Raw genomic sequence first — 26,571 nt, 5'->3', positions numbered from 1 at the left:
ACTGTTCCTTCAATGTCACTGGATCAAAAGCCTGGAATTCCCTTCATAACAGTACTGTGGATGTACCTACCCCACGTGGACCGCAGCGGTTCAAGAAGGCAGTTGACCACCACCTTCTCAAGGTCCATTAGGGATGGGCAATAAATGCTGGCCTAGCCAGCAACACCCACATCCTAGGAACGAATAAAAAAAAAACTGTTTCTCTCTTAACAAATAATGCCTGACCTACCGAGTATTTCCAGTATCTTCTGTTTTTACTTCACATTTCTAGCATCTGCACTATTTTGCTTTTGCAAAGTGAATTGAAGCTGTTTTGGAAATTCTCATTGTTGATCAGTCTTTGCACCATTCTTAGCAAAGGTTACAATATGAACAACACAAATTGATACCAACTACTAAAGACTACAGAATGGCGTATTCAATCCATGTATTAGAAAATTGGAAAGTGAAGCAGAGATGCCAGGCCTGACCCAGGAAAAGGGGCAGATTAGATAGAATACAAATAGGGACAATGGTGGAAAACAAGAAAAACTAAAATACAACAGGGAAAAGGCAAAGAGAGAATAAAAAGAGGAGAAAAGATTGAAAGCCCGAGGCAGCATGGAGGAAAAAAAAACTGAGTGAAGTACTTACAGGAAAAAATCAGAGGCAAGAGCAGAAAGAACAGAGTTTCCGATCAATGCTATTTTATCTCCAGTGCGAACCCATTTAATTCAAATGAGTTAATGCTGAGGTTAAATTAATGCCAATTGGAAAATCTAGGCCATTAAGAATAGAATAAACATTTACAACAGGAGGAAGAAAACAAGATAGAGCAAATATTGTACTTCCACATTTGTTCAACAAGCCCAAGTACAGAAAATAACTACAGTTTCCAAAATCATTGTACTCTTTTACATATGTACCAGAAACATTGTGCCTAATATAGAAACTGCATTTCCTTCTGCAGTAATCATTGTTTCCTGTTTAAAATGCAATCAAATTATCAAGAACTTTTCCAAATTCAACAATTTAATCCGTGAAGCAAAGAATCTTAAAAACAACATAAGAAGTGAAGCTATCAGATAAATGTAGCAATTGGGAGCAAAGCCCCTTTTACCTCACTGAATTATCTCTTTCCAATCCAGCACCTATATTTTTGGCCTGCACATTATTTTAAATTGATAACCTCTCATCACTGACTCACCAACCCGAGGAAAAGTATTTTCCTATCCACTATCAAAAACTACCGTCATTTAAAAAGGCTCTATTACTACATCTTCCCTTAGCATTCTCTGCTCCAGTGGAACTAGCCCTAAGATGCTGTTATAATTCTACCCACCAGGAAACTGGGCAGACAGGCAGGAAATTAAAATTGGCTGGATGACTTCCTGCCAATGTCTTGCATGGATCCTGCTTGCTTCAGTTTTAACTTGTTCTGCTAACAGGCGACAAGGATGCCCACTTAATGTTCATGAGATTGTTCTTTAAATGAGGTCATTGTGGCTTATCAGGCAGTGGGAAGATGATCTGGGACCAGAACAGGGCGAAGCAGGTACGTTTTTTTTATTTCCTTTGTAGAGTCAGGAGAAGTAGGAGTGTTCTTTCAGGCACCGCAGAGAACACCCACCCAGTGACTTACCTGGTCGCCAACGACTGCTCCTTTGTTACAAGATAGCAGCATTCAGCTGCCCAAAATTTCGGCCCTGTCCACCAGATGATAGTTGCTTCCTGCCCGTTTTGGGTGGGCAGCTGACTGGTGGCATGCAGATGAGGCCTGGACATTAAAACAGCCTGGGCCTCATGTTGCCAAGGTGAGGGGGATTTGGCGCTTTCCTCATTCTCATGATCCCCACTCTCTGATTGACCAGCCAGTTCCCACTCCCACTTAAAATTAGGACTTTAGTATCTCAAGTCTCTCATAATTACAGTTTCCCATTCTTGACATCGTCATGGTAAATCAATGTCAGACATTTCCTATGGCATTAACGTGTTTTCTGTTCTGGGGTGCCAAAAACTGATATCACTATTCTGTGGCATAACCAATTTTATGCATCAATTTATAATTTTGGCTTTACTCTTGATCTCTATGCCCCTAGTTAGAAAATCTAAAAGGTTAATAAACTTTTTTTTAATGGCTTTAGCTACCTGTTCTTATATTTTCAGAAAATTATCTAGTTGAATCCCTTGCTGGCTTTCTCTTCATCTGCAGCCTTCAGGTCTTTCTATTAAGTGCATATACTTATTTGCTTTTTCCTCCCAAAATATATTACTTTGTTACTATATATTACTAATGCACTTATGTGCATTAAATTGCATATTCTACCTGTCTACTCAATCTACACATTGGCTATGTTGGGCCTGAAGTGTTCCTTGTCATTTGCTAAATCCCTTACTTTTGTGCTGTTAGCAAGTTTTGAGAACCTGTGCCTTATACCCAAGTTCAAATCATTTACGTGTAAAGAACAAAGTGAACACATCACTGGCCCCTTCCACTGTACCACTTCCAACCCTTGTCCAATCCAAACACAAACCTTAATTGTTGTCTGTCAACCAACTTTCTATCCATGGTACTAGATTTCTTCTTATACTAAATGCCTGTTTTTTTTCTATCAAGCCTCTTGAGACATATTATTGAATATTCTCAGAAAATCCACACATAATGTTGCCACTGTATTTGCTTTATCTAACCAGTCATTGCTTCAAAAATTGGAATTAAATTTGTCAATTACAACTTGCCTTTAACAAATCTGTGCTTGCTGTCCTCGACTAAACTATACAAGGAAAGCCTAATTTCCTTGATCCACAGTGTTAAAATGATGCTCATCACTACCCTTCTGAGTTGTACTCACTGTCCACCTCATATTTGTCAAAACCCACAAACTCAAGCATTCCACCTCCCTTAACTGCCCTTTGGATGTTCACCCACTTATCTTTCTATTCTATCTCTCGTGTCCTCTTGGGTGACCACATTCCACAAAGTATAATCTAGAAGCCCCTCACCCTCCCAGATGCAACTCTGCTTCAGAGTATCAATTTAAAGTGCAAATTTGATGTCCCTGAATACAATGAGAATCCATTAACATCCATATAATACTCCATAGACATCAGAAGGGTTTCCTGTGCTGCCGTCTGTATCTAAAATGTCATTTGAACCCCCACAAGCACCAAACTCACAGGATTCACACTCCTCTTACTCACTTCGCACAACCATTAATTATAGAAAAAAAACACTGTCTAATGGCAGCTCAAGGCTGAAAACCTACAGAGGCTAAACTTTGTCCCCCACTGGTTTCTTGCATCTCGAGATTGAGCTCTTGCGACTCAGTTCAAATTTATTCTGTCTTAATTACCACAATAGCCCAACTGCCACAGGAGAAGAAAGCCTGGGAACAGCTAATTACACCTCTCTTGTTGCCAATTAATTACCTATTGCTTTTTCAATCTGGTCCACAGTTAAGGCACCAAGTAAACAACTCTAAACAGCTCCTATTATTGAGCAGCTAAATTGAACTAAATAAAAATAAATTGAACTCAAAAAATATTGTAAAATACATAAATGTTAATTTCAATATTTGTGTCCCAATTACTCTTGCTGATGCAACGATGCTAAAGGAGCTCCATTGTTGACACAACTCAACACAATTGAGAAAGCCAGCAAATAGTAGTTTTTCAATTTTACAATTAGCTTTTGGTGATAGTGTAGAATGTGCTAATGTTGGATCTGCTGTCCATTATACACATTATATATGAGGCAGTATCACAAGCATCTGATCATATAACAGCCATTTTATACTGTCACCGAAAGTTAATATTACTCCAATAGTCATAGAGTCATACAGCACTGAAACAGGCCCTTCGGCCCACTGAGTCTGTGCCGACCATCAACCACCCATTTATACTAATCCTACATTAATCCCATATTCCCTACCACATCCCCACTTTCCTTCAATCCTCCTACCACCTACCTACACTAGGGGCAATTTACAATGGCCAATTTACCTATCAACCTGCAAGTCTTTGGCTGTGGGAAGAAACCGGAGCACCCGGCGGAAAGCCACGCGGTCACAGGGAGAACTTGCAAACGCCGCACAGGGCAGTACCCAAAACTGAACACAGGTTGCTGGAGCTGTGAGGCTGCGCTGCTAACCACTGAGCCGCCCGAATAGTATTTTAAGGTAAATATGCATGTAGACACATACATAGGTTTGTGGCACTATACTATACAAAATATTTTAGAAATTGATTTTACAGAAAGAACACATTTCTTAAGTAACTCCATTTACCATTAAAAATATCTCATTCTATAAAAATCTGTTTTTTTGTCTTCTAATTATCTATTCTGGACAAAAGTGATTTCCAGATTGACAAGCATGGATGATGAACCCACTGATGAAAGAATGTTGAAGCAAAGCAAATCTGACACCTAAGAAGATAAATTGACCTGACTTTACATTCTTCCGATGAAGTTCGTCCCTTTTAGCATAGGGAGGTGCCTGATTCTTAACCCTATAACACAAATAATTGAACGTTGTTCTTCTTACCTGCTGACTCAACAAGAGGAAGGTGTTTAAGTTTTGTGCAGTGAAGGAGATCTTGCAGGTCCCTATACTTGCAGTTTACAATGACAAAACGGATGTCTCTTACCATTATATCTTCCACACGGATGTTATATTTCCTGAAAAATAAACAGTATTTCAATGTGCATTGATCTTTACAAATCAATATTCTCTGTTTTAGCTCAATAGAACTTAGCATGTTTATAGTTGGTGACAGCAAAACCAACACCCTGAAATTACCCCTATGGTATCCTACTGCATGTTAATTTAATGCGTTTGTCTGAATTTTCTCTCAATTATTTTAGCAAGGCATCATCTTAAATTAGAGCTAGGTCACTTAGGAGTGAAATCAGGAAGTATTATTTCACATAAACCTGGAATTCTCTCTAACCAAAAGGTATGCATGTGGGGTCAATTGAAATTTTCAAGACTGAGGCCGATAGACTTTTGTCAGGTAGGGGTATCAAGGGCTATAGAGTAAAGGCAAGTAAATGGAGTTGAGATAATGAGCAGCCGTTATCTAACTGAACAGCAGAACTAGGTTGAAGGCTGACAGGCCTACTCCTGTTCTTATGTTCCTATTGGGTGGAAATTAGTACCTGTTACCACAGTTTTTCTGGGTCAAAACAGACTCAACCCATACCAATTTAGCGCTGGGACGGCATGTATGCAATGTGCACAGGCATTGGCCCTATTGCTGAATTTGTGGGACCCATCTTTCAGGTGTTCTGGTAGACACCTAAAACGGCATTAGGCCCCTGTTGAAGGACCCTTTTCAAAATGAGTTCCCAGTGTGCAGGACAGGTGTCGGGCCTGACCCATTCAGGATTCTTTAGCAGCAGCCAACAATAAGTAAGTTTGAGTGCCTTCCCGACTCATAGAATGGTGCTAGCACAGAAGGAGGCATTCAGCCCATTGTGTCTGTGCTGGCTCTCTGCAACTCACCTAGTTCCACTCCCCTGCCTTTCCCTGCAGTCCTGCAAATATTTTCTCTTCAGATAATTATCCAGTTCTCTTTTGAAGGCTGTGATTCCACTGGTGTTATAATCACCCCACCTCCTGTAACCAGTTCCCACATCTCCCTTCCTGGGTCTAAGTCGAGTGCAGCTGCTAGTTAGGTAGATGGCCCAAATTTGATCGTCATCATTGGGCAAGCTGCCTGTGGATGTGCAACCAGTGCCAGCAGCTCGCCCCAATTATTCAGACGAGGCCCGAGGACCAATTCGTATAAATCCTCAGGCCATTTACGTATGGGTGTCTGCTCAGACTAATTCTTATCCCACATATTTCTATAATGCATGTATACTTATATCACACAACATAATTTTTGGGCATACTTTAAATGGGATAATACTTGCTTGTTAGTATCATACCAAGGAATGCGATATGGGTGTGTTAAGCATTTGCAGTTGAGGTTTGTCACTTTGAATATCTACCTTTGAAAATTTTGACAGCCCATTATTCTTTCCCCAGAATTCGGGTCACTTCACTTCTACATAACATCTGCATATTTTGTCATTGACGCTGCACTTCCCTACAGTCAGGAATATGACTAGTCACTCACCACATTCAAGTGGAATTATATAATTCTAACTCTGTCAGATGTAACACATCCAGAAGATAATCAACAACTCTTGCAGCTTTTGGTCATGGATACTCATAGATGCTTTAAGATTTGATAACCTATTAAAAAATCTACTTATGTGTATGCTTGTGTTTCTGACACAGATATCTTTAAATCAACTAAATATCACAATGTAGGCACCAAGTACTTCAGAAATCTGCAATTAGCACAGATTTTAGTCATTAGAAAACACCACTGACATACAGTTGCTGCTTGTCCCCAAAGCTAACATGGAGCTGAATTTTTGCCCCCAGATGGGGGCGGTGTGCGTGAAAATACACGCCACCAGCCAGCGTGCCGGTTTGCCAGCACCATTCTGCCCTCAGGTCATTTTCCTGGAGGAGGGATGGAGGTCAGAAGCACTTCCTGCCCGCAGTCAACCGGCAGCCAATTGATGTAGGTTAATAGCCTATTAAGGCCAATTACATAGAAACGTAGAAACATAGAAAATAGGAGCAGGAGTAGGCCATTCGGCCCTTCGGGCCTGCTCCACCATTCAAAAAAGATCATGGCTGATTGTCTAATTCAGTATCCTGTTCCCGCTTTATCCACATATCCCTTGATCCCTTTGGCATTAAGAAATATATCTATCTCTTTCTTGAATATATTTAATGACTTGGCCTCCACTGCCTTCTGCGGTAGAGAATTCCACAGGTTCACCACCTTCTGAGTGAAGAAATCTCTCCTCATCTCGGTTCTAAATGGCATATCCCGTATCCTGAGACTGTGACCCCTGGTTCTGGACTCCCCAGCCTTCGGGGACATCCTCCCTGCACCTAGCCTGTCTACTCCTGTTAGAATTTTATAGGTTTCTATGGGATCCCCTCTCATTCTTCTAAACTCTAGTGAATATAGGCCTAGTCGACCCAATCTCTCTTCATATGTCAATCCTGCCATCCCAGGAGTCAACCTAGTAAATCTTCTTTGCACTCCCTCCTTGGCAAGAACATCCTTCCTCAGATAAGGAGACCAAAACTGCATACAATACTCCAGATGTGGTCTCACCAAGGCCCTGTATAACTGCAGTAAGACATCCTTGCTCCTGTACTCAAATCTTCTTGCAATGAAGGCCAACATACCATTCACCTTCCTAACTGCTTGCTGCACCTGAATGCTTGCTTTCAGCGACTGGCATACAAGGACACCCAGGTCTCGTTACACCTCCCCCTTTCCCAATCTATCACCATTCACATAATAATCTGCCTTTCTGTTTTTACAACCAAAATGGACAATTGTCAGAGGTCGACTAGAATTTTTCAGTTGGCCTTCTGGTCCCTCAAGGGACTAGGTCATCTGCCTGGAGGTGGCATCCTGGTGCAGACGGGGGGACAAGTGCTCCAGGCAGGCTTTCCTGCCTAGCTACAGCTGCAGAAGGGTTATGGTGGCTCAGCTGAGGCAATTTTTTAATTAACACTTTTAAAAGTTGCAGAGAAGGTGCCTCAAAATGGAGACACCCTCTCTCCCTCTTACCTGAATTGCAGGCTGCAGTTCCTTCCGAGATGGAGGGCTTCCTATTGACCCTCCAGCTTTTAGAGCCACCCACCATCCTTAATTGGATGGCGAGCCTGCCCTCTGGCCATTAATTAGCTAATTCGTGGAAAATCACTGCCAGGTGACTATTTCCCACACAGTGAGGGGTCATGACCCCCATTTCACCTTGACACCGGGTCCCAACCCAAAAGGCAAAATCCTGCCCATATTGTTTCTGATTAGTTTGGTAGCTGTCAGTCAGAAATGGTCCAGCACATATGGGGAAAATAGAACGTTCTGAGATCAGGTCTCAGTTCAATGTGGGCTAATCTACTGCTCCATCAGTTTGTGACATACAGCGAAAACTTGCAACAGCCACTATTTCAGCACAACGTTCAGCTGACAGTTCTCAAAGATGTAAGTTGTGTCAAGGATCTCAAGAAACTACAGCTCACTAATGGGAAAGTGAAATACAGAAAACTTCAGTAAAATACAATATGGATGGAGGACAACATTACACTGCTGAGGACTGCTTGTATTCTATAGCTCTGCTAGACTTAATAGGCATATATAAAAAGACCAGATAATGTTTAAGATTATATAATGCAGCTACAAAATACAAACAATACACAGCAATGTAAGATTTCCCACAATGAAAAAGGAAAACAAGAAGTATTTCCTGGTGATGAATAATGTACTCGTTGAAGTTGGTCTTTCCATTTTTCTGCACTACAAACATGTTAAACACTTAGCAAAGAATTGTGTTGTTAGCAACTTTTTAAGCAAAATAAGATTGAACGTCCCTTCAAAGGAATGATAGTAATTGTCCAGGAAAACCAGCTTATCAATTTATTCAGACAACAAAGTCAAAGTGTACATGTATTCCTATTCCAGAAGATGTAAAATCTGCCTCAGCCAGAATAGATGAGAAGGCTACCCAAATAGCTGTATGATGGTTACTAAGTGCTGGAATTGCATAATAGCACGTTTTTTGCACTTGAGCATGGAATTATTACTAGGCAAAACAACAGGACCTAATAACCTGGTGTGCAATTGTTTTTAAAAAGGTCCATTCTGAGTCCAAATCGGTCCACAGATGCTCACTGGATCACAGTAGTACAATCCCTTTCCCTTTCTTTAGATAGAAACATTCAGGAGTTAATGTAAAGTAAGCTAGCCAGACACCTTCTAGCTCAATCACTATCAATTTGATTAATGATGCTTTACTAGAAGTAGATCTGGAGACATTTTTCAACCTCATTTTCGCCTGTCACCATTAGAAGGAATGTGTTTTCACTACAACAAACTTCAAGACATTGGATTCATACTATTTTTCTGCATCCATTTCTATTTTCATGTTTGGTTTCAGATTTTTCACACCTTTACCACATTCTACAAATGAAATAGACATCGACTAGAGGCACCCCAATGGGGAACTTAACAAAATTATAAAACATCAGTAATTGAGGGGAAAATAAGAAGGTTTCAAATACAGCTTCATAATGATCAGTATGCAGTGCCATAGAGAGTTGTAATGAATCACATCTGGGGTTAATAAACTGAGTGTAATAGACAGAGTCAAAATGGTTATACGAAAGAGAAATCATGGTTGACAAATCTGTTAGAGTTTTTTGAGGTTGTAACTAGGAGGGTAGTTAGGGAGAATCAGTGGACGTAGTATATCTGGATTTCCAAAAGGCATTCAATAAGGTGTCACGTGAAAGGTTACTACACAAGATAAGAGCTCATGGTGTTGAGGGTAATGTATAAGCATGGATAGAGGATTAGCTGACTAACAGGAAACAGACAGTCAGGATAAATGGGGCATTTTCAGGTCGACAAGCCATAACTAGTGGAGTGCCATGGGGTCAGTGCTGGGTCTTCAACTATATATGATCTATATTAATGACTTGGATGAAGGGATCGAGTACATTGTAGCCAAATTTACTGAGATATAAAGATAGGTAGGAAAACAAGTTGTGAGGAGGGCACAAAAAGTCTATAAAGGGATTTAGATAGGTTAAGTGAGTGGGCAGATAGAGTATAATGTGGGATAATGGGAGATTGTCCACTTTGGTGGGAAGACTAGAAAAGCAGATTATTTAAATGGAGAGAGACTACAGAATGCTACAGTAGAGGGATTTGGGGTGTCCTCATACATGTATCACAAAAAGTTAGCATTTAGGTACGTACAGTAAGTAGTTAGGAAGGCATTGGCCTTTATTGCAAGGGGGATGGAGTATAAAAGTAGGGAAGTCTTGCTACAACTGTACAGGGCATTGGTGAGACCGCACCATGAGTATTGGTCTCCTTACTTAAGGAGGGATATACTTGCATTGGAAACAGTTCAGAGAATGTTCACTGGACTGATTGCTGGGCTGAAAGGGTTGTCTTATGAGGAAAGGTTGAGCAGGTTGGGCCTATACTGATTGGAGTTTAGAAGAATGAGAGATGATCTAATTGAAACATACAAGATTCTGAGGGGGGTTGACAGGGCCACAGCTTAAAAATAAGGGGTCTCCCATCAAAGAAGGAGATGAGGGAGATGAGGAGGAATTCCTTCTCTCAGAGGGTGGTTAATCTTCGGAATTCTCTTCCCCAGACAGCAATGGAGGCTGGGTCATTGAATATATTCAAGGCTGAGCTAGACTGATTTTTGATCTACAAGGAAGTCAAAGTTTATGGGGGGTGGGCAGGAGGGGGGCACAGGAAAGTGGAGTTAGGGTCACAATCAAATCAGCCATGCTTTACTGAATGGTGGATCAGGCTCGAGGGGCTGAATGGCCTACACCTGCTCTTACTTCTTATGTTCTTATGGACAAAAAAGAGAGATTAGGAACGAACAGGCCATTTTTGGGTTGGGGGTGTAACCAGTGGAGTAGCACAATTATCAGTAATTGGCCCTCAGCTATTTTCAATCTATATCAGTTATCTAGATGAGGGAACTGAGTGTAACACATCTAGGTTTGCTGATGATACAAAGGAGATGAGAAAGTAAGCTGTGAGAAGGATGCAGAGGCTGCACAGGGATTTAGACCGGTTAAGTGATTGGACAAGAAGGTGGCAGATGGGGTATAATAGAGTGAAGGGTGAAATTATCCACTTTGGTAGGAAGAATGAAAAAGCAGAATATTTTTTAAACAATGAGAGACTAGTAAATGTTGGCATTCAGAGGGATTTGGAGGTCCTTGTACATGAATCACAGAAAGTTAATGTGCAGTTACAGCGAGCAGTTCGGAAGGTAAATGTTATGCTTGCATTTAATGTAAGGTCTTTGGAGTATAAGAGTAATGAGGTTTTGCTGCAATTATATAAAGCCTTGCTTAGACCATACTTGAGGTACTGTGTACAGTTTTCATCTCCTTAACCAAGGAAGGAAATACTTTCTTAGAGGGGGTGCAATGAAGGTTCATTAGATTGAATCCTGGGATTAGAGGGCTGTCCTATGAGGGGTATTAACTGGAATTTAGAGGAATGAGACAATCTCATTGAAATGTATAACATTCTTAGAGGGCTTGACAGGGTAGATGCTGAGAGCCTGTTCCCCTTGGCTAGAGAGTCTAGAACTAGGGGTCATAATCTCAGAATAAAGGGTTGGCCATTTAGGACTGAGATACAAAGAAATTTCTTCACTCAGAGGGTTGTGAATCTTTGGAATTTTCTACCCCAGAGGGCTGTGGATACTCAGTCGATGAGCATGTTTAAGACTGAAATTGTTAAGACTTTTGGGCACTAAGGGAATCAAGGGTTATGGGGATAGGGTGGAAAAGTGGAGTTTATGAGGAGGTGCAGCCATGAGCTTATTAAATTGCAGAGCAGGCTCGAGGGGCTTCATTGGGATGGGAGAGGCTTGGAGAAGAGAAGGAGCATCAACAATACAACGACAACATATAGTTACATAGCGCAATAACATAATAAGATGTCCCAAGGCACTTCACAGAAGCATTATAAAACACAATAAGACACCAAGCCACATTAGGAAATATTAGGTCAGGTCACCAAGAGCTTGGTCAAAGAGGTAGGTTTTAAGAAGTGGAAAACGAGGTAGAAAAGGGCAGAGATTTAGGCAGGGAATTCCAGAGCTCAGTGCCTAGGCAACAGAAGGCACAGCCACCAATGGTGGAGCGATTAAAATTAGGGATGCTCAAGAGGCAAGAATTAGTGGTGTGAAGAATATCGGAGAGTTGTGGGGCTGGAGGAGATTACAGAGTTAGGGAGGGGTGAGGACATGGATGGATGTGAAAACAAGGATGAGAATTTTAAAATCAAGACATTGCTTGACTGGAAGCCAATGTAGGTCAGTGAACACAGGGGTGATAGGTAAATGGGACTTGGTGCAATTTAAGACACAGGCAGCAAAGTTTTGGGTGACCTCAAGTTTATGGAGGGTAGAGTGTGGGAGGCCAGCCAGGGGTGCGGTGGATTAGTCAAGTCCAGAAGTAACAAAGGCGTGAATGATGGCTTCAGCATCAAAATAAGATGAGACAGGGCGAAGTCGGAGGTGGAAATCGGCAGTCTTAGTGATGCTGTGAATATGAGGTTGGAAGCTCATCTCGTTGTCAAATGTGACACCAAGGTTGCAAGCAAACTGGTTTAATCTCAGACTGTTGCCAGGGAAAGGGATGTAGTCAGTAGCTAGGGAATGGAGTTTGGAGCGGGGACAGAAAACAATGGCTTCAGCCTTCCCAATAGTTAATTAGGAATTCAATCCAATAGCACTTCATGCACGAAATAGCTTCAATACCACTGGCTTATTGGTTCTCCTAAATTCACATTTACTGTTTATAGAATGACAGAATAATACAGCACAGAAGGAGGCTATTTCCTCAACGTGCCTGTGCCAGCTCTCCGAAAGAGTTACCAGTCAGCCCCACTCCCTTGCTCTTTCCTCATAGCCCTGTAAGTTTTTCCTTTTCAAGTATATGCCAAATTCTCCTTTAAAAGTTACTACTGAATCTATGTCCACCATCCTTTCATGCAATGCATTCCAGATCAGGACAACTCGCTGATTAAAAAAGAAAGTTCTCCTCAGGAACCACCCCCCCCCCCCCCCCCCCCCCCCCACTTTTTGTTGCCAGTTATCATAGTTCTGTGTTCTCTGGTTACCAACCCTTGTGACAGTTGAAACAATTTCTCACTATCTACTCTATCAAAACCCCTGTCGGGAGAACTACCCCAGCTTTTCTAGTCTCTCTGCATAACTGAATTCCCTAGTCCCTTGTGCCTTTCTGGTAAATCTCCTCTGCACCCTCTCCAAGGCCTTGACACTTTTTCTAAAGTGGTGCCTAGCTGAGGTGTAACCAACAATTTATAATGGTTTACCATAACTTCCTTATGTTGTTCTTTCTCAAATCCCATTTCCAAACTCTGGCTGTTTCTCAGAACACTAGCATGCTTCCGAAATATATGAGTTGCCAAGATCCAAAAGAGCATCTTAGAACATACCTAACAATGTGTCATTTTTGCATCAAAACCTTTCCAGAAAAGGCCTGCCTCCTGAACTTCCTGCATAAATCCACGGTAATGGGATTTGAGCCGTATTCTGAACAACTAACTGAACTAAATTCCTTCCACCTGCTAAAATAGCTTAACTGGTTGATGCTTAATGGTTGCTCAGCAACAGTATGAGCTCTTTTGTATAGAAGACAATAATACATCTGCTGGAGACAATCTGTTGAACAATACACACAAGTCCGTTGAAATGAATCATAAACTAGAATTAAAAAGCAAAATACTGATCAGTTGTCTAAACATGTGAACAACATACTGAAAATTCCTAGTAATGAACATTAAATAGCCAACAAGCTAATAAAATACAATGAAAAGAGATCTACTGCTTCTGAAGGTTTGCCCAGGGTGTTACTTTAACAGTCAGCCGTCTCCTTGATCAGTCTGACCATAGAAAAATTTAGCAATATTCTGTTTGAGGTATTTCAATATTTAAGCTGTGGAGACAATCTTTGCAAATATTTCTTCAAAACTATTGAGTTTAATGATGTATTGAATCACAAGTGAGTTGTGAAATTCTTGTAAGTCAAATGATATTAACATGCTCATTTCTGCAATAATACTTTGTGGGCAGTGGCAATGTTTGGTAATGTTTCATTATGAGGATGATTTTCATGTTCATCAATTGGGAAATGAGAGCTTTGGAAAAATAAATATTTTCTTTTTGGAACCGGGCTAATATTTGTCCCTCAATAGTCATCCATCACTAAAAAAGAGATTATCTGCTCATTATCACAATGCTGTTTGTGGGACCTCGCTGTGCGCAAATTGGCTGCTGTTTTTCCTACATTACAACAGCAACAACACTTCAAAAGTATTTCATTGGCTGCAAAGCACTTGGGACATCCTGAGGTCATGAAAGGCATAATAGAAATGCAAGTCTTTCATTTTTAATTCTTAATCTGGTTGGCTGAGTGTAACAAGTATATATATTTAACATTTTTATGAGAATACACTATGAATACAGATTTGGTTTATATTGTCCACATCAATTATATTGCTGTTACAAGTAGCAAATACTTGAATAAACAATTTTTATGAAGCTTAAACAATGAGATGCAGACTGAATGCTATAGGATGAAACTTATTTCTTACTCAAAACAGATAACTGTTACTCACATTATTTCAAGGGCGTAACAAATTGCCCAGGCATTCCTCCAACATTTGACATTTAGATTACATTTGACAGAAATACAACTGGACATTTCACAGAAGAACACAGCTCAACAAATTATGCGCATTTCTGATTCAATAGCCCAGAGCTTTATTAGATTCCTAGCTTTGTAAGGTTTACACTAAAGTATTAACACCATCTTGTACATTACAAAATAATATTTTACGTAACCGTTTTCTAAGTAAACCCCTGCTGTATATGCAGACATCTGTATCAAAATTTAATATAAATGCAAGTGAATTATAAGCTGAAAGAGTGAATGCATTTTTTTCAATTTCCGTTCACAAACAGATACATCACAAAATTGGGACATTTGTCACACTTTTTCTATTAAATTCTATTGAGAAAAATATCAGTGGAGGACACAAACAAACTACAAATGAGATTTTCATGGATTTCTTTTTCTACGTGCTGCCTGTAATGAATGAGTGAAATCGGCTTGGTTTAGTTGGTAGCACTCATGCCTTTAGATCTACTGGTTGTATGTAGTTGTATGTTTGAGTCAATAATCTCGGGTAACACACCAATGTAATAGTGAAGGAGTGCTACATTGTTGGAAGTGCAGAGAGGCCATCTCGGCCGGTTTCTTTGGTGTTAGAGATCGCATGGCACTACTCAAAGAAAAGCTGGCAGTTCATTTGGTGTCCTGCCAAAATTACACCATCGTCCAACACCATCATTAAAGCACATTAATTGGTCATTAACATCATTGCTGTTTGTGTGATATTATTGGTGAAGAATAGCTGCTGCCTTTGAATATATAACGAGTTGCTGCACTCTATAAATAATTCACCACGTGAAGCACTTTAAAATTTAGATCTAATAAGGTGCTATATAAAGAATTTCAAGTTTATTTCCTTAAGTGCTTCAATAACTTCAATAACGGCACAGTGGCGCAGTGGTTAGCACCGCAGCCTCACAGCTCCAGGGACCCGGGTTCGATTCCGGGTACTGCCTGTGTGGAGTTTGCAAGTTCTCCCTGTGTCTGCGTGGGTTTTCTCCGGGTGCTCCGGTTTCCTCCCACAAGCCAAAAGACTTGCAGGTTGATAGGTAAATTGGCCATTATAAATTGTCACTAGTATAGGTAGGTGGTAGGGAAATATAGGGACAGGTGGGGATGTTTGGTAGGAATATGGGATTAGTGTAGGATTAGTATAAATGGGTGGTTGATGTTCGGCACAGACTCGGTGGGCCGAAGGGCCTGTTTCAGTGCTGTATCTCTAATCTAATCTCTAATCTAAACTTTTAGATTCTGGTTCATTTTAGCCAATGTTCACTCTAAGCTAATCTGCAAGTAGCCGAGCAGGCCGAGCACAAGTTGGCCCCTTTAAGCGATCGCTTGCGTTTGACCATGCAAAAAAATTTAAAGGGCCAGCACAGTTGAATGAATAGGCTGCACACAACAAAAAATATTAGAGGGAATGTTGATTTGAACTATGGTGAATAGCATGCTGATTAGTATTGGAACTGGGAATTTGGAACAAAAACAGATATTTTCCAAGAATAATTTCATAAGTGTTGGCATACAAAATAATCTTGAAGCTCATACAAAAATATTAACTATTCAGTCATATTGTAAATCCAAAGCCCACTCAATTCTACACATTTATCCTCTACTTCAAATGCTAATTCATACATATGGAAAATAACTGTCCTCCTTAGAAAGCCCATTGTACACAATAGGATTTTTGGCTGTTGGATGCTTGCAACTTTGGTGGTCCACAAGAATATTGGGAGCACTTACAGGTGTTAAGGGCCATATCCAAGGATTCAGGCTAGAATGGTACCTTACCTGAGTTGGAGCCACCATAAGCAAACCCCCTAGCCCCAGCAGCATGTGCACAATCATTTCCCATAAAATATTCAATCATCTCAATCCATATCTAATCTTCCAACCTGCAACCGCAACCGCAACTGGATACTCATCCAGCAACTATTTAAAGAAGTTCATGGACACAGCAACAGCTTTTTGCTGGAAATTTGTTTCTAATATCCATCATTCTGTCGGGCAAAAAGAAAATCTTTCATTTTGTTTACAAATTTGAAAGCTCTTTTTTCACGGTTCTATATGAACATTACAGAAAGAAAATCAAATAGTGCCAGCTTCTGGCGCACATGAAGGTGTTGGTCAAAGGTCTGATTGAAATTGGGCTTCAGGCCTCATCTGCATAAAACTGGAGAGCGTCAGGTGCAAACTTGGTGTTTTGATTCAGCTCACTGGTCAAGGACTTAGAAATTTCAGCCGTTTCCGATATCAAGCCAGCTTGCAGGTAGGTCCCGGGATGAGGGGGGGGTGGAGGCAATGCCAAGCCCAGGTATCAGTGGCCCCCAGTATTTTTGTGGAAGCAGGAGGAGCACTTGCTCCTCATGGCTCTACAGAAATGAAACTGATTTAAAAAAAAATTACCTTTATGTTGGCAGTCTCTAATGCTCCCTTTAAGAACTGCTGGCTTGGGCATTGAAGACCCAGACGTACTGGCATTCCATTCACCGTACATGCTCTGTCCACTTTTCCATCAGCATCCTAAAACCAGTGTTAGGGTCCTGATTTATATATTTAAGACGCGCAATACTTGTTTCAGGAGGCATTTGGAGGTTGCCGCTTTTGAATTTGGCAGCTGGTGTACTTCCAGGGAAAACCAATCATGACCCAGAATTGATCTCCCCAACCATAATATTTTGCCCAAAATACAGACATAATGATACCTACCGCCCCCCCACAAACATCTCTCAGCATTTTAAAGACCAATATCTTGATCCTCATATCCTTTTCTCTGCACTGAAAACAAGTTCTGCAAGTCTCTCCTCATAACTAAATGTAGAGGAAAAAGTACCAAATAAATCACATTTAATTGGCACAGACAAGGCCTCCTTCTGTCCTGTAACCATTCTATGATTCTATGATTTATAAAGAAAAATCCCAAAGGAAAGCAAGAAATCAGGAAGAGTTCTCAGAGTGTGCTTTCACTGCTTTGGAGGTACTTTCCAGGACATTTCTGCTTCCTTGGCCTTTTTTTTGTCTTTGATCTGCACTTCACAGCAGCATGGGAGCAACTTAAGCAACTCTACCTTGAACCTCTGATGAGAAGCAAGAGGAGCAGCAACACCAACACCAACAGCAGCAGGAGCAAGAGCTGCCTTCTCCTCAACCACCTGCTGCTCCCCAGGGCGAAGGGATGAACACAGAAGCCCAGCTCGCAAGAGGCGATAACTGTAACCATAGGGTATACAGGCAGAAGATTAGCTTTCTGGACATGACTGAGCAGAAGTGCCTCAGGAGGCTCAGACTTTCATGGAAGGTTATTGCTGTCATTTTCAGCCTCCTAGAACAAGACTTCTTTCCAAGTGGACCAAGTGGACATGCACTGCCTGTAGCAGTCAAAGTCACTGCAGCCCTGAATTTCTTCACCTCCAGCTACTTCCAGTGATCAGCTGGTGACATCTGCAGAATCTTACAATCTGCTGTGTATAAGTACATCTCCAAGGTGATCGATGCTATGTTTGCCAGGGTCGACATTTATGTGCACTGAGCTACTGATGAGGCCAATCAGATTGATAGGGCCCTTGGATTTGTTGCTCTGGCTGGATTCCCACAGGTACAGGGAGTCATAGATTGCAATATGTGGCAACGAAGGCATCCTCAGATCACCCAGCAGTATTCATCAATGAAAGGGATTCCACTCCATCAATGTTCAGCTAGAATTTAACTACTGGAAGGTATTCATGCATGTCTGGGGAACTGCCATGATGCCAGTCAAGTCTGCCACTTCCACCTCATCACACCTCCAAGAAGTGTCAATGGATGGCTCCTTGGAGACAATGGCTACACTCTAGAGATGTAGCTGTTGACACCTGTGAGAAGCTCTACCACTCCTTTTGGGCCTCCTTATCTCGAGAGACAATGGATACGCGCCTGGAGGTGGTCAGTGGTTTGTGAAGCAGCGCCTGGAGTGGCTATAAAGGCCAATTCTGGAGTGACAGGCTCTTCCACAGGTGCTGCAGAGAAATTTGTTTGTTGGGGCTGTTGCACAGTAGGCTCTCCCCTTGCGCCTCTGTCTTTTTTCCTGCCAACTACTAAGTCTCTTCGACTCGCCACAATTTAGCCCTGTCTTTATGGCTGCCCGCCAGCTCTGGCGAATGCTGGCAACTGACTCCCACGACTTGTGATCAATGTCACACGATTTCATGTCGCGTTTGCAGACGTCTTTATAACGGAGACATGGACGGCCGGTGGGTCTGATACCAGTGGCGAGCTCGCTGTACAATGTGTCTTTGGGGATCCTGCCATCTTCCATGCGGCTCACATGGCCAAGCCATCTCAAGCGCCGCTGACTCAGTAGTGTGTATAAGCTGGGGGTGTTGGCCGCTTCAAGGACTTCTGTGTTGGAGATATAGTCCTGCCACCTGATGCCAAGTATTCTCCGAAGGCAGCGAAGATGGAATGAATTGAGACGTCGCTCTTGGCTGGCATACGTTGTCCAGGCCTCGCTGCCGTAGAGCAAGGTACTGAGGACACAGGCCTGATACACTCGGACTTTTGTGTTCCGTGTCAGTGCGCCATTTTCCCACACTCTCTTGGCCAGTCTGGACATAGCAGTGGAAGCCTTACCCATGCGCTTGTTGATTTCTGCATCTAGAGACAGGTTACTGGTGATAGTTGAGCCTAGGTAGGTGAACTCTTGAACCACTTCCAGAGCGTGGTCGCCAATATTGATGGATGGAGCATTTCTGACATCCTGCCCCATGATGTTCGTTTTCTTGAGGCTGATGGTTAGGCCAAATTCATTGCAGGCAGACGCAAACCTGTCGATGAGACTCTGCAGGCATTCTTCAGTGTGAGATGTTAAAGCAGCATCGTCAGCAAAGAGGAGTTCTCTGATGAGGACTTTCCGTACTTTGGACTTCGCTCTTAGACGGGCAAGGTTGAACAACCTGCCCCCTGATCTTGTGTGGAGGAAAATTCCTTCTTCAGAGGATTTGAACGCATGTGAAAGCAGCAGGGAGAAGAAAATCCCAAAAAGTGTGGGTGCGAGAACACAGCCCTGTTTCACACCACTCAGGATAGGAAAGGGCTCTGATGAGGAGCCACCATGTTGAATTGTGCCTTTCATATTGTCATGGAATGAGGTGATGATACTTAGTAGCTTTGGTGGACATCCGATCTTTTCTAGTAGTCTGAAGAGACCACGTCTGCTGACGAGGTCAAAGGCTTTGGTGAGATCAATGAAAGCAATGTAGAGGGGCATCTGTTGTTCACGGCATTTCTCCTGTATCTGACGAAGGGAGAACAGCATGTCAATAGTCGATCTCTCTGCACGAAAGCCACACTGTGCCTCAGGGTAGACGCGCTCGGCCAGCTTCTGGAGCCTGTTCAGAGCGACTCGAGCAAAGACTTTCCCCACTATGCTGAGCAGGGAGATTCCACGGTAGTTGTTGCAGTCACCGCGGTCACCTTTGTTTTTATAGAGGGTGATGATGTTGGCATCGCGCATGTCCTGGGGTACTGCTCCCTCGTCCCAGCACAGGCATAGCAGTTCATGTAGTGCTGAGAGTATAGCAGGCTTGGCACTCTTGATTATTTCAGGGGTAATGCTGTCCTTCCCAGGGGCTTTTCCGCTGGCTAGGGAATCAATGGCATCACTGAGTTCCGATTTGGTTGGCTGTATGTCCAGCTCATCCATGACTGGTAGAGGCTGGACTGCATTGAGGGCAGTCTCAGTGACAGCATTCTCCCTGGAGTACAGTTCTAGGTAGTGCTCAACCCAGCGGTCCATCTGTTTGCGTTGGTCAGTGATTATGTCCCCCGATTTAGATTTGAGGGGGGTGATCTTCTTGATGGTTGGCCCAAGAGCTCTCTTCATGCCATCATACATTCCTCTGATGTTTCCGGTGTCTGAGGCCAGCTGAATATGACTGCATAGGTGTTGCCAGTAGTCGTTTGCGCAACGCCTAGCCGTTCTTTGTGCAGTACTTCTGGCTGCTTTAAGTGCTGCGGATGTTAAATCGCTGGGGGCTTTCTTGTAGTTCAAAATGATGCACAGGAAAGGTACAACTGAAGCCACATGAGCACAAGAATGTTCATTGAGCAAGCCACTGGGATGCTGAAGATGCGATTCAGGTGCCTGGACAGATCTGGGGGCACCTTTCAGTATACACCAGAAAGGGATGATAGTGATGTGCTTCACCTTGCACAACATAGCCAAGCAGTGAGGGCTGGAGCTGCATGAGGAGGACAGTGGTGACCGCTCTGCACCTTTGGAGGAGGAGTAGTAGCAACATAGCAGTCCCACAGTCAACAATCCATCCCTCTCACTGACACCCACTGCTCGTGTTATATGCTTGTCATTCTATTTTCCTAAAGACAGATGTTCACTGGGCAGGCGACAGGAAAAAAATGGGGATGACTGGACAATGCGGATTTGAAATAAATTTTTTGGTGCATAGATATTGAAAATAAAAGTGACAATTTAACAAACTTTTAAACACCCAAGTGGAAACTACAAAGACTTTTCCTTTCCTTTTTCTATGACACCTACATGGTCCTACCCCCGTGGCTGCAGCAGAGCTAGAGACAGGCTGTTCATTGCCCTGTTCTTACTGCTCAGGTGCTCATGGGTGACATCCTCTGGGTTTTAAAGTCTGTGCGGGCCAGCCAAAGACCACCCCACCTGGGCCTGTACTGAGGCAGACTTGTCAGCAAGTGGGGCTCTGACTGGGATGCGGGGGTGAGGGGTAGTGTTAGGAAGTCAAGGGGGAAGGAGTCGGACTGCTGTGAGCAGAGTCCCCACTTCCAAGTGTCCTTTCTCCATCCTACCTCTCATGGCCCACCTGCACTTCCCTGATTGCCAAGAGCAGCAGTTCAGTGAGGCGCTGAATGGCCAAGGTGAGGTTTTCCTCCATCCTATTAAAGCTGGCAGGCTGAGTGTGTAGGCCATTAGTGAGGGCCAGCATGCACTTGGTTGTCGGCCATGTCTGATGCTCCATGCAGGTGCTACTATTTTCATGGAGGTGGACATCAGAACAAAGGCCTGAGACATCATGGCACGCATGCTAGAGACAGACTTCTCTAATCACTCTCCAATTGTGTACAGTGTGGCTGAAAAGGCTGATGGAACCTCATGCATTTTCAGCTGCAGCTCCAGAAAAGTCCTCTTCATCAACGACCCCTAATGCTCAGCATGTGTGTTCAGTTGAGTGGAATTTGGAGGGTCCCGTGTCCTATGACAAGGGCTGCTCACTGCTGTCCCTGTCTCCAACACCTGCTCCTGCTCATTTGTGATGTGTGGCTCACCATGTGACAACATAACTACCCATCTTGGAGGCCCCACTGATGTTTGTGTATCTGAGCTAGTGGAGAGTGTACATGTGTCATGTGATGGTGCTTCTTCACAGTGAGTGAGCTCCTCTGAGGACTCCTCAGCCTCTCTTGCACCTGTTCCTGAGTAATGCTTGAAGGATGGGTGGGAAATGAAAGACATGAATCAGAACTGACAAGGTTAAAGAGTTCAAAGTCAACATTGTGCAGATGATAATATTTCAGTTAGAGGTGACATCACTTCAACATGAGTGATTGTTATGTGTCATGTGGAGGAGTAATATCAAATCTGTCACCAGGTATCTGGGAGACACCCATCTCTTCATCGCCAATGGCCACATACTCTGCCAGTCAGCTTATCTCCAGTGCATCATTCTCTGCAGCAGTCCAGGTAGTGATGACTGGAGAGCCACCCCTGGTTCTCTGCTTCTCCCTGGTGCAAGGAGAGAAAGAAGAGAGTTATAAGTGGGTGAAATGGAATGTGTTGAGGATGGAAGGACAACACATGTGGAGGATGAGATGACGATAAGATGAGGGTGAGTGTCAGTGCTGGCTGTTCAATGGAGATATTGGGAGGTGCTTCTAGAAAGAAAAATAGATGGAGATGCAAGGTGCGTTGCTCTGAGGAGTGCTGTGCAGGAGAATGCTGCAGAAATTGGAACATGGGGGTTGGCACTTGATTGTGGGATGCCACTCACCTTTCCTGCCCTGATGAGGTCATTGAACCTCTTTCAGCTGCTCACCTCCTCAGCCATACCTGCTTGGTTTCAAAAGCAGGCTCCTTTCCTCACCCCACCACCGCCCCCCCCCCCCACCACCCCAACCCCACCTCCCTCCGCTGGGTACAATATTTCTCTGCTGGCACTTATCACTGCAGCATGAAGTCCAGGAATGCCTCAGAGAACTGCAGAGGTGGGGGAGAAGGTGTGTGTGTGTGTGTGGGGTGGGGGGGGAGGCAGCCTTCCCTCATTGAGACTCCATCACTCAGGTTGTTGTCTCTCAGTTGTCAATTGTAGAATGGTTCCATTTTGTCCCTTGTCAGGGCCCCTTTAATACTGAGGCTTCAACAGTTGGTTGTGGGTTGTGATCATGCCTGACCGCTCCGATTTTCAGGAAATCTGAAAGCAGGATAGTATCACTATGACTCACTTAGAGCCACGGAAAAACCCATCCATGAACTTTCAGGTCCCTGACCTGCTGTCAGCAGGGGAGGCTATGAAAAGGTCCAAATAATAAAATTCAGTACGTAGAGTCTAACCCAGGTAGTCTAAAGCAGGAAGTATAAATTAGATTTAAATGATGTATGGAAAGCAAATAAAAATTGGAAAATACAAATGCATTTAAGGGAGAGAGAACAAAGAAGACAGAAAAGGGAATGAGACTCCACATTTGTAAAATTAAATTTTGAGGGCCAGAGTGGATGTTCAGCAGTCATCATCACCTATCATACCATTAAAATCTCACTTACTCCTGAACGCACCAGTCCTAACTTTTTCAGCTGCATTCAGTGCGGAACTGGCGGGCAAGAATTGTAGGCTCATGTAGTTGCAATCATTTCAATGCTGAGTCCATTGGTGGCGACTGCAACAACACACCCCATGGAGCAGCAGGGCATCTCCGACAGAAACTTCTGGTTTTGCACATTTAACTGTGCATATGCGAATGCCAGATTTATCTATTTTACCCCTTTATAACAGTGAGTGGTGGCAACCTCACTGTTATTCTAATCGCAAAATCCCGCCCAATGAAACTCTACTCTAACATTACATTACAAATATAAATTTTTTACATATCCCTTTAACATAGGATAGCTGTCAATGGCTTTACTTTTATTTAGAGGACAATGAAATTTTATTCCTAATACATTGATGAAAGATTGCGAAAATCCCATGCCTGGATACCTTGTGTAGCCACTAGTTCACACAAATGACCAATCAACAACAACAATAACTTAGATTTATATAGCACCTTTAACATAATAAAATGTCTCAAGGCACTTCACAGGAGCATTATAAAACAAAATATGACACCGAGCAACATAAGGAGATATTAGGTCGGATCACCAAAAGCTTGGTCAAAGACATAGGTTTTAAGGAGTGTCTTAAAGGAGAAAAGAGAGGTGGAGAGGCAGAGAGGTGCAGGGAGGGTATTCCAGAGCTGGACTGGGGGCCTGGACAACTGAGGGGGCAGGCACCAATGGTGGAGCTACTAAAATCAGGGATGCACAAGAAGCCAGAATTAGAGACGTGAAAATATCTCGGAGGGTTCTGGGGCTGGAGGAGATTTCAGAGTTAGGAATAGGTGACGCCATGTAGGGATTTGAAAACAAGAATGAGAATTTTAAAATCAAGATGTTGCTTGATCGGGAGCCAATGTAGGTCAGCAAGCACAGGGGTGATGGGTGAATGGGACTTGGTGCGAGTTAAGACAGGGGCAGCAGAGTTTGGATGACCTCAAGGTTACGGAGGGTAGAACTTGGAAGACCAGCCAGGAGTCAATTGGAATAGTTAAATCTAAAGATAACGGAGCCATGAATGAGGGTTTCAGCAGCAGATGAGCTGATGCAAGGACAAATTTGGGCAATGTTACAGAGGTGGAAATAGGTAGTCTTATTGATGGTGCAAATATGAGGTCAGAAGCTCATCTCAGGGTCAAATTTGACACTAAGGTTGTGAACATCTGGCTTAATCGCAAACAAAAACAAAAAGTTCTGGAAATACTCAGCAGGTCCGGCAGCATCTGTGGAGAGAGCAGCAGTCAATGCTTCAGATCTATGACCTTTCATCATTACATGAACAGGGCTCTGATGAAAGGTCACAGACCTGAAACGTTAACTTTGCTTCTCTCTCCACAAATGCTGCCAGACCTGCTGAGTATTTCCAGCACTTTTTGTTTTTGTTTCAGGTTTCCAGCATCTGCAGTATTTTGCTTTTATTTTAGTGGCTTAATCTCAAACTGTTACCAGGGAGAGGGATGGAGTCAGTAGCTAGGGAATTGTGTTTAGCGCGGGTACCAAAAATGATGGCTTCAGTCTTCCAATATTTAAAGAAAGAAAAACAGACTTGCATTTATATAGTGCCTTTAACGACCGCTGGACATCTCAAAGCACTTTACACAGCCAATGAAATACTTTTGGAAGTGTAGTCACTGTTGTAAAGTAGCAAACACGGCAGCCAGTATGCGCACAGCAAACCCCCACAAACAGCAATGTGATAACGACCAGATAATCTGTTTTTTGTGATGTTCATTGAGGGGTAAATTTTGGCCAGGATACCAGGGATAACTACCCTGCTTTTATTCGAAATAGTGCCATGGGATCTTTTACATCCACCCGAGCAAGAAGATGGGGCCTTGGTTTAATCTATCAGCTGAAAGATGGTACCCCTGACAGTGCAGCTCTCCCTCAGTACTGCACTGGAGTGTCAGCGTTGATTTCTGTGCTCACGTCCTGGAGTGGGCCTTGAACCCAGAACTTTGTGACTCAGAAGCAAGAGTGCTACCAACTGAATCACAGCTGACACTTTAATTGCAGGAAATTTCTGCTTACCCAGTACTGGATATTAGATAAGCAGTCTGATAATTTAGCAGCAGTGGAAGAGTAGAGAGAGGTGGTGGTGAGGTAGAGCTGGGTGTCATCAGCATTCATGGGCAAGCTAATGCTGTGCTTTCGGATGATGTCGCTGAGGGGCAGCATGTAGATGAGAAATAGGAGGGGACCAAGGAGAGATATGGGAGCAGGAAGAGAAGCCATTGCAAGTGATACTCTGGCTACAATTAGATAGCTAAGAATGGAACTAATCACCAACTGTAAGGACAGTTTTTAAACTTACATGTGCAGCGTTTCTGTAGAGTGCAATTTGATAGATGTTTACAAATTAGTACTGAGCCTTGCATAATTGACTGCTCAATTATGCAATGTTCGTTTTCAATTTTCCTGCTGTGTAATTCAACATAACTGACAGCATTTTGTCTCAAAAGAAACTCAAAATGCTATTCACAAACCTTCAAGCTCCAGAAACAGATGTTCTGACAGATTTCACATGGACCATCATATTTAAACTGAAAATGTGTTGGGCAATTTAAATCCAGGGTCCATGGAGCTCTTTGGGCTATTTGTTACCTATTTCCAAAATTAAAACTCTTATTTAGGAAGTCAATTAATAAAAGCTGTTTATATGGATTTACAACGCTGAAATATTTTGATCTGGAATTTGTGCAATTTGCAAGTCCTGCAACAAAGAAGTCACATTGACTGAAAGATATTAAATATTCAGGAATATTAATAAATTCAAATCTATGTGGAGCTCAGTCTCCCTCTTACATTTGCAAATGTGATTACAAATATAATCTTAAGGCAAAAGTGATGCAACAAAAAATCATTAAACATTTTCAAGTGTTAGTTCATTTAAATTATCTAGATTTTGTTTTTAGATTATTAACCTCTATTTTCCTTTGGGGCAGGGGTGGGGGAAACTGCACCTTTAATTTTAGTAAAGGATTTAAGTGTGTCATGAGTTCTATGCATTGACCATATTTACAAGGGTTACAGTCCCCCATTAATAAACAGACATCCAGCCCCTCATTAATTCTTTATAATGAATTGAACAGGTATTTTGCATCGGTCTTCACAATAGAGGATACAAGTAACATCCTAGAATTAGCTGTAAGTCAGGAAATGGAAGGGAGGGAGGAACTCAAGAAAATTACAATCACCAGGGATGTGGTACCGAACAAATTGTTGGAGCTGCGGGCTGACAAGTCCTGATGGACTTCATCCCAGGCTCTTAAAGGAAGTGGCTAGTGAGATAGTTGATGCGTTGGTCTTAATTTTCCAAAATTTCCTAGATTCGGGGAAGGTTCCATTAGATTGGAAAATAGTGAATGTAACTCCTTTATTCAAAAAGGGAGGAAGACAGAAAGCAGGAAACTACAGGTCAGTTAG

General features: G+C 42.6%; 1 protein-coding gene across 2 annotated transcripts in view; it reads right to left on the bottom strand.

Moving 5' to 3' along the window:
• Window positions 1-26,571, bottom strand: part of LOC137375323 (chloride channel protein 2-like) — a 495,095-nt gene that overhangs the window by 90,869 nt on the left and 377,655 nt on the right. For both annotated transcript variants that reach the window (XM_068042304.1, XM_068042305.1), the window contains exon 15: window positions 4,524-4,657. In XM_068042304.1, coding sequence (XP_067898405.1) covers window positions 4,524-4,657 — 134 coding nt within the window. The remainder of the gene's footprint in view (window positions 1-4,523; window positions 4,658-26,571) is intronic.

This window comes from Heterodontus francisci, chromosome 11 (genome assembly GCF_036365525.1).
Source record: "Heterodontus francisci isolate sHetFra1 chromosome 11, sHetFra1.hap1, whole genome shotgun sequence".
NCBI lineage: Eukaryota > Metazoa > Chordata > Chondrichthyes > Heterodontiformes > Heterodontidae > Heterodontus > Heterodontus francisci.
Note: the sequence above shows the minus strand (reverse complement) of the source record. Positions and strands in the feature narration are given on the sequence as shown.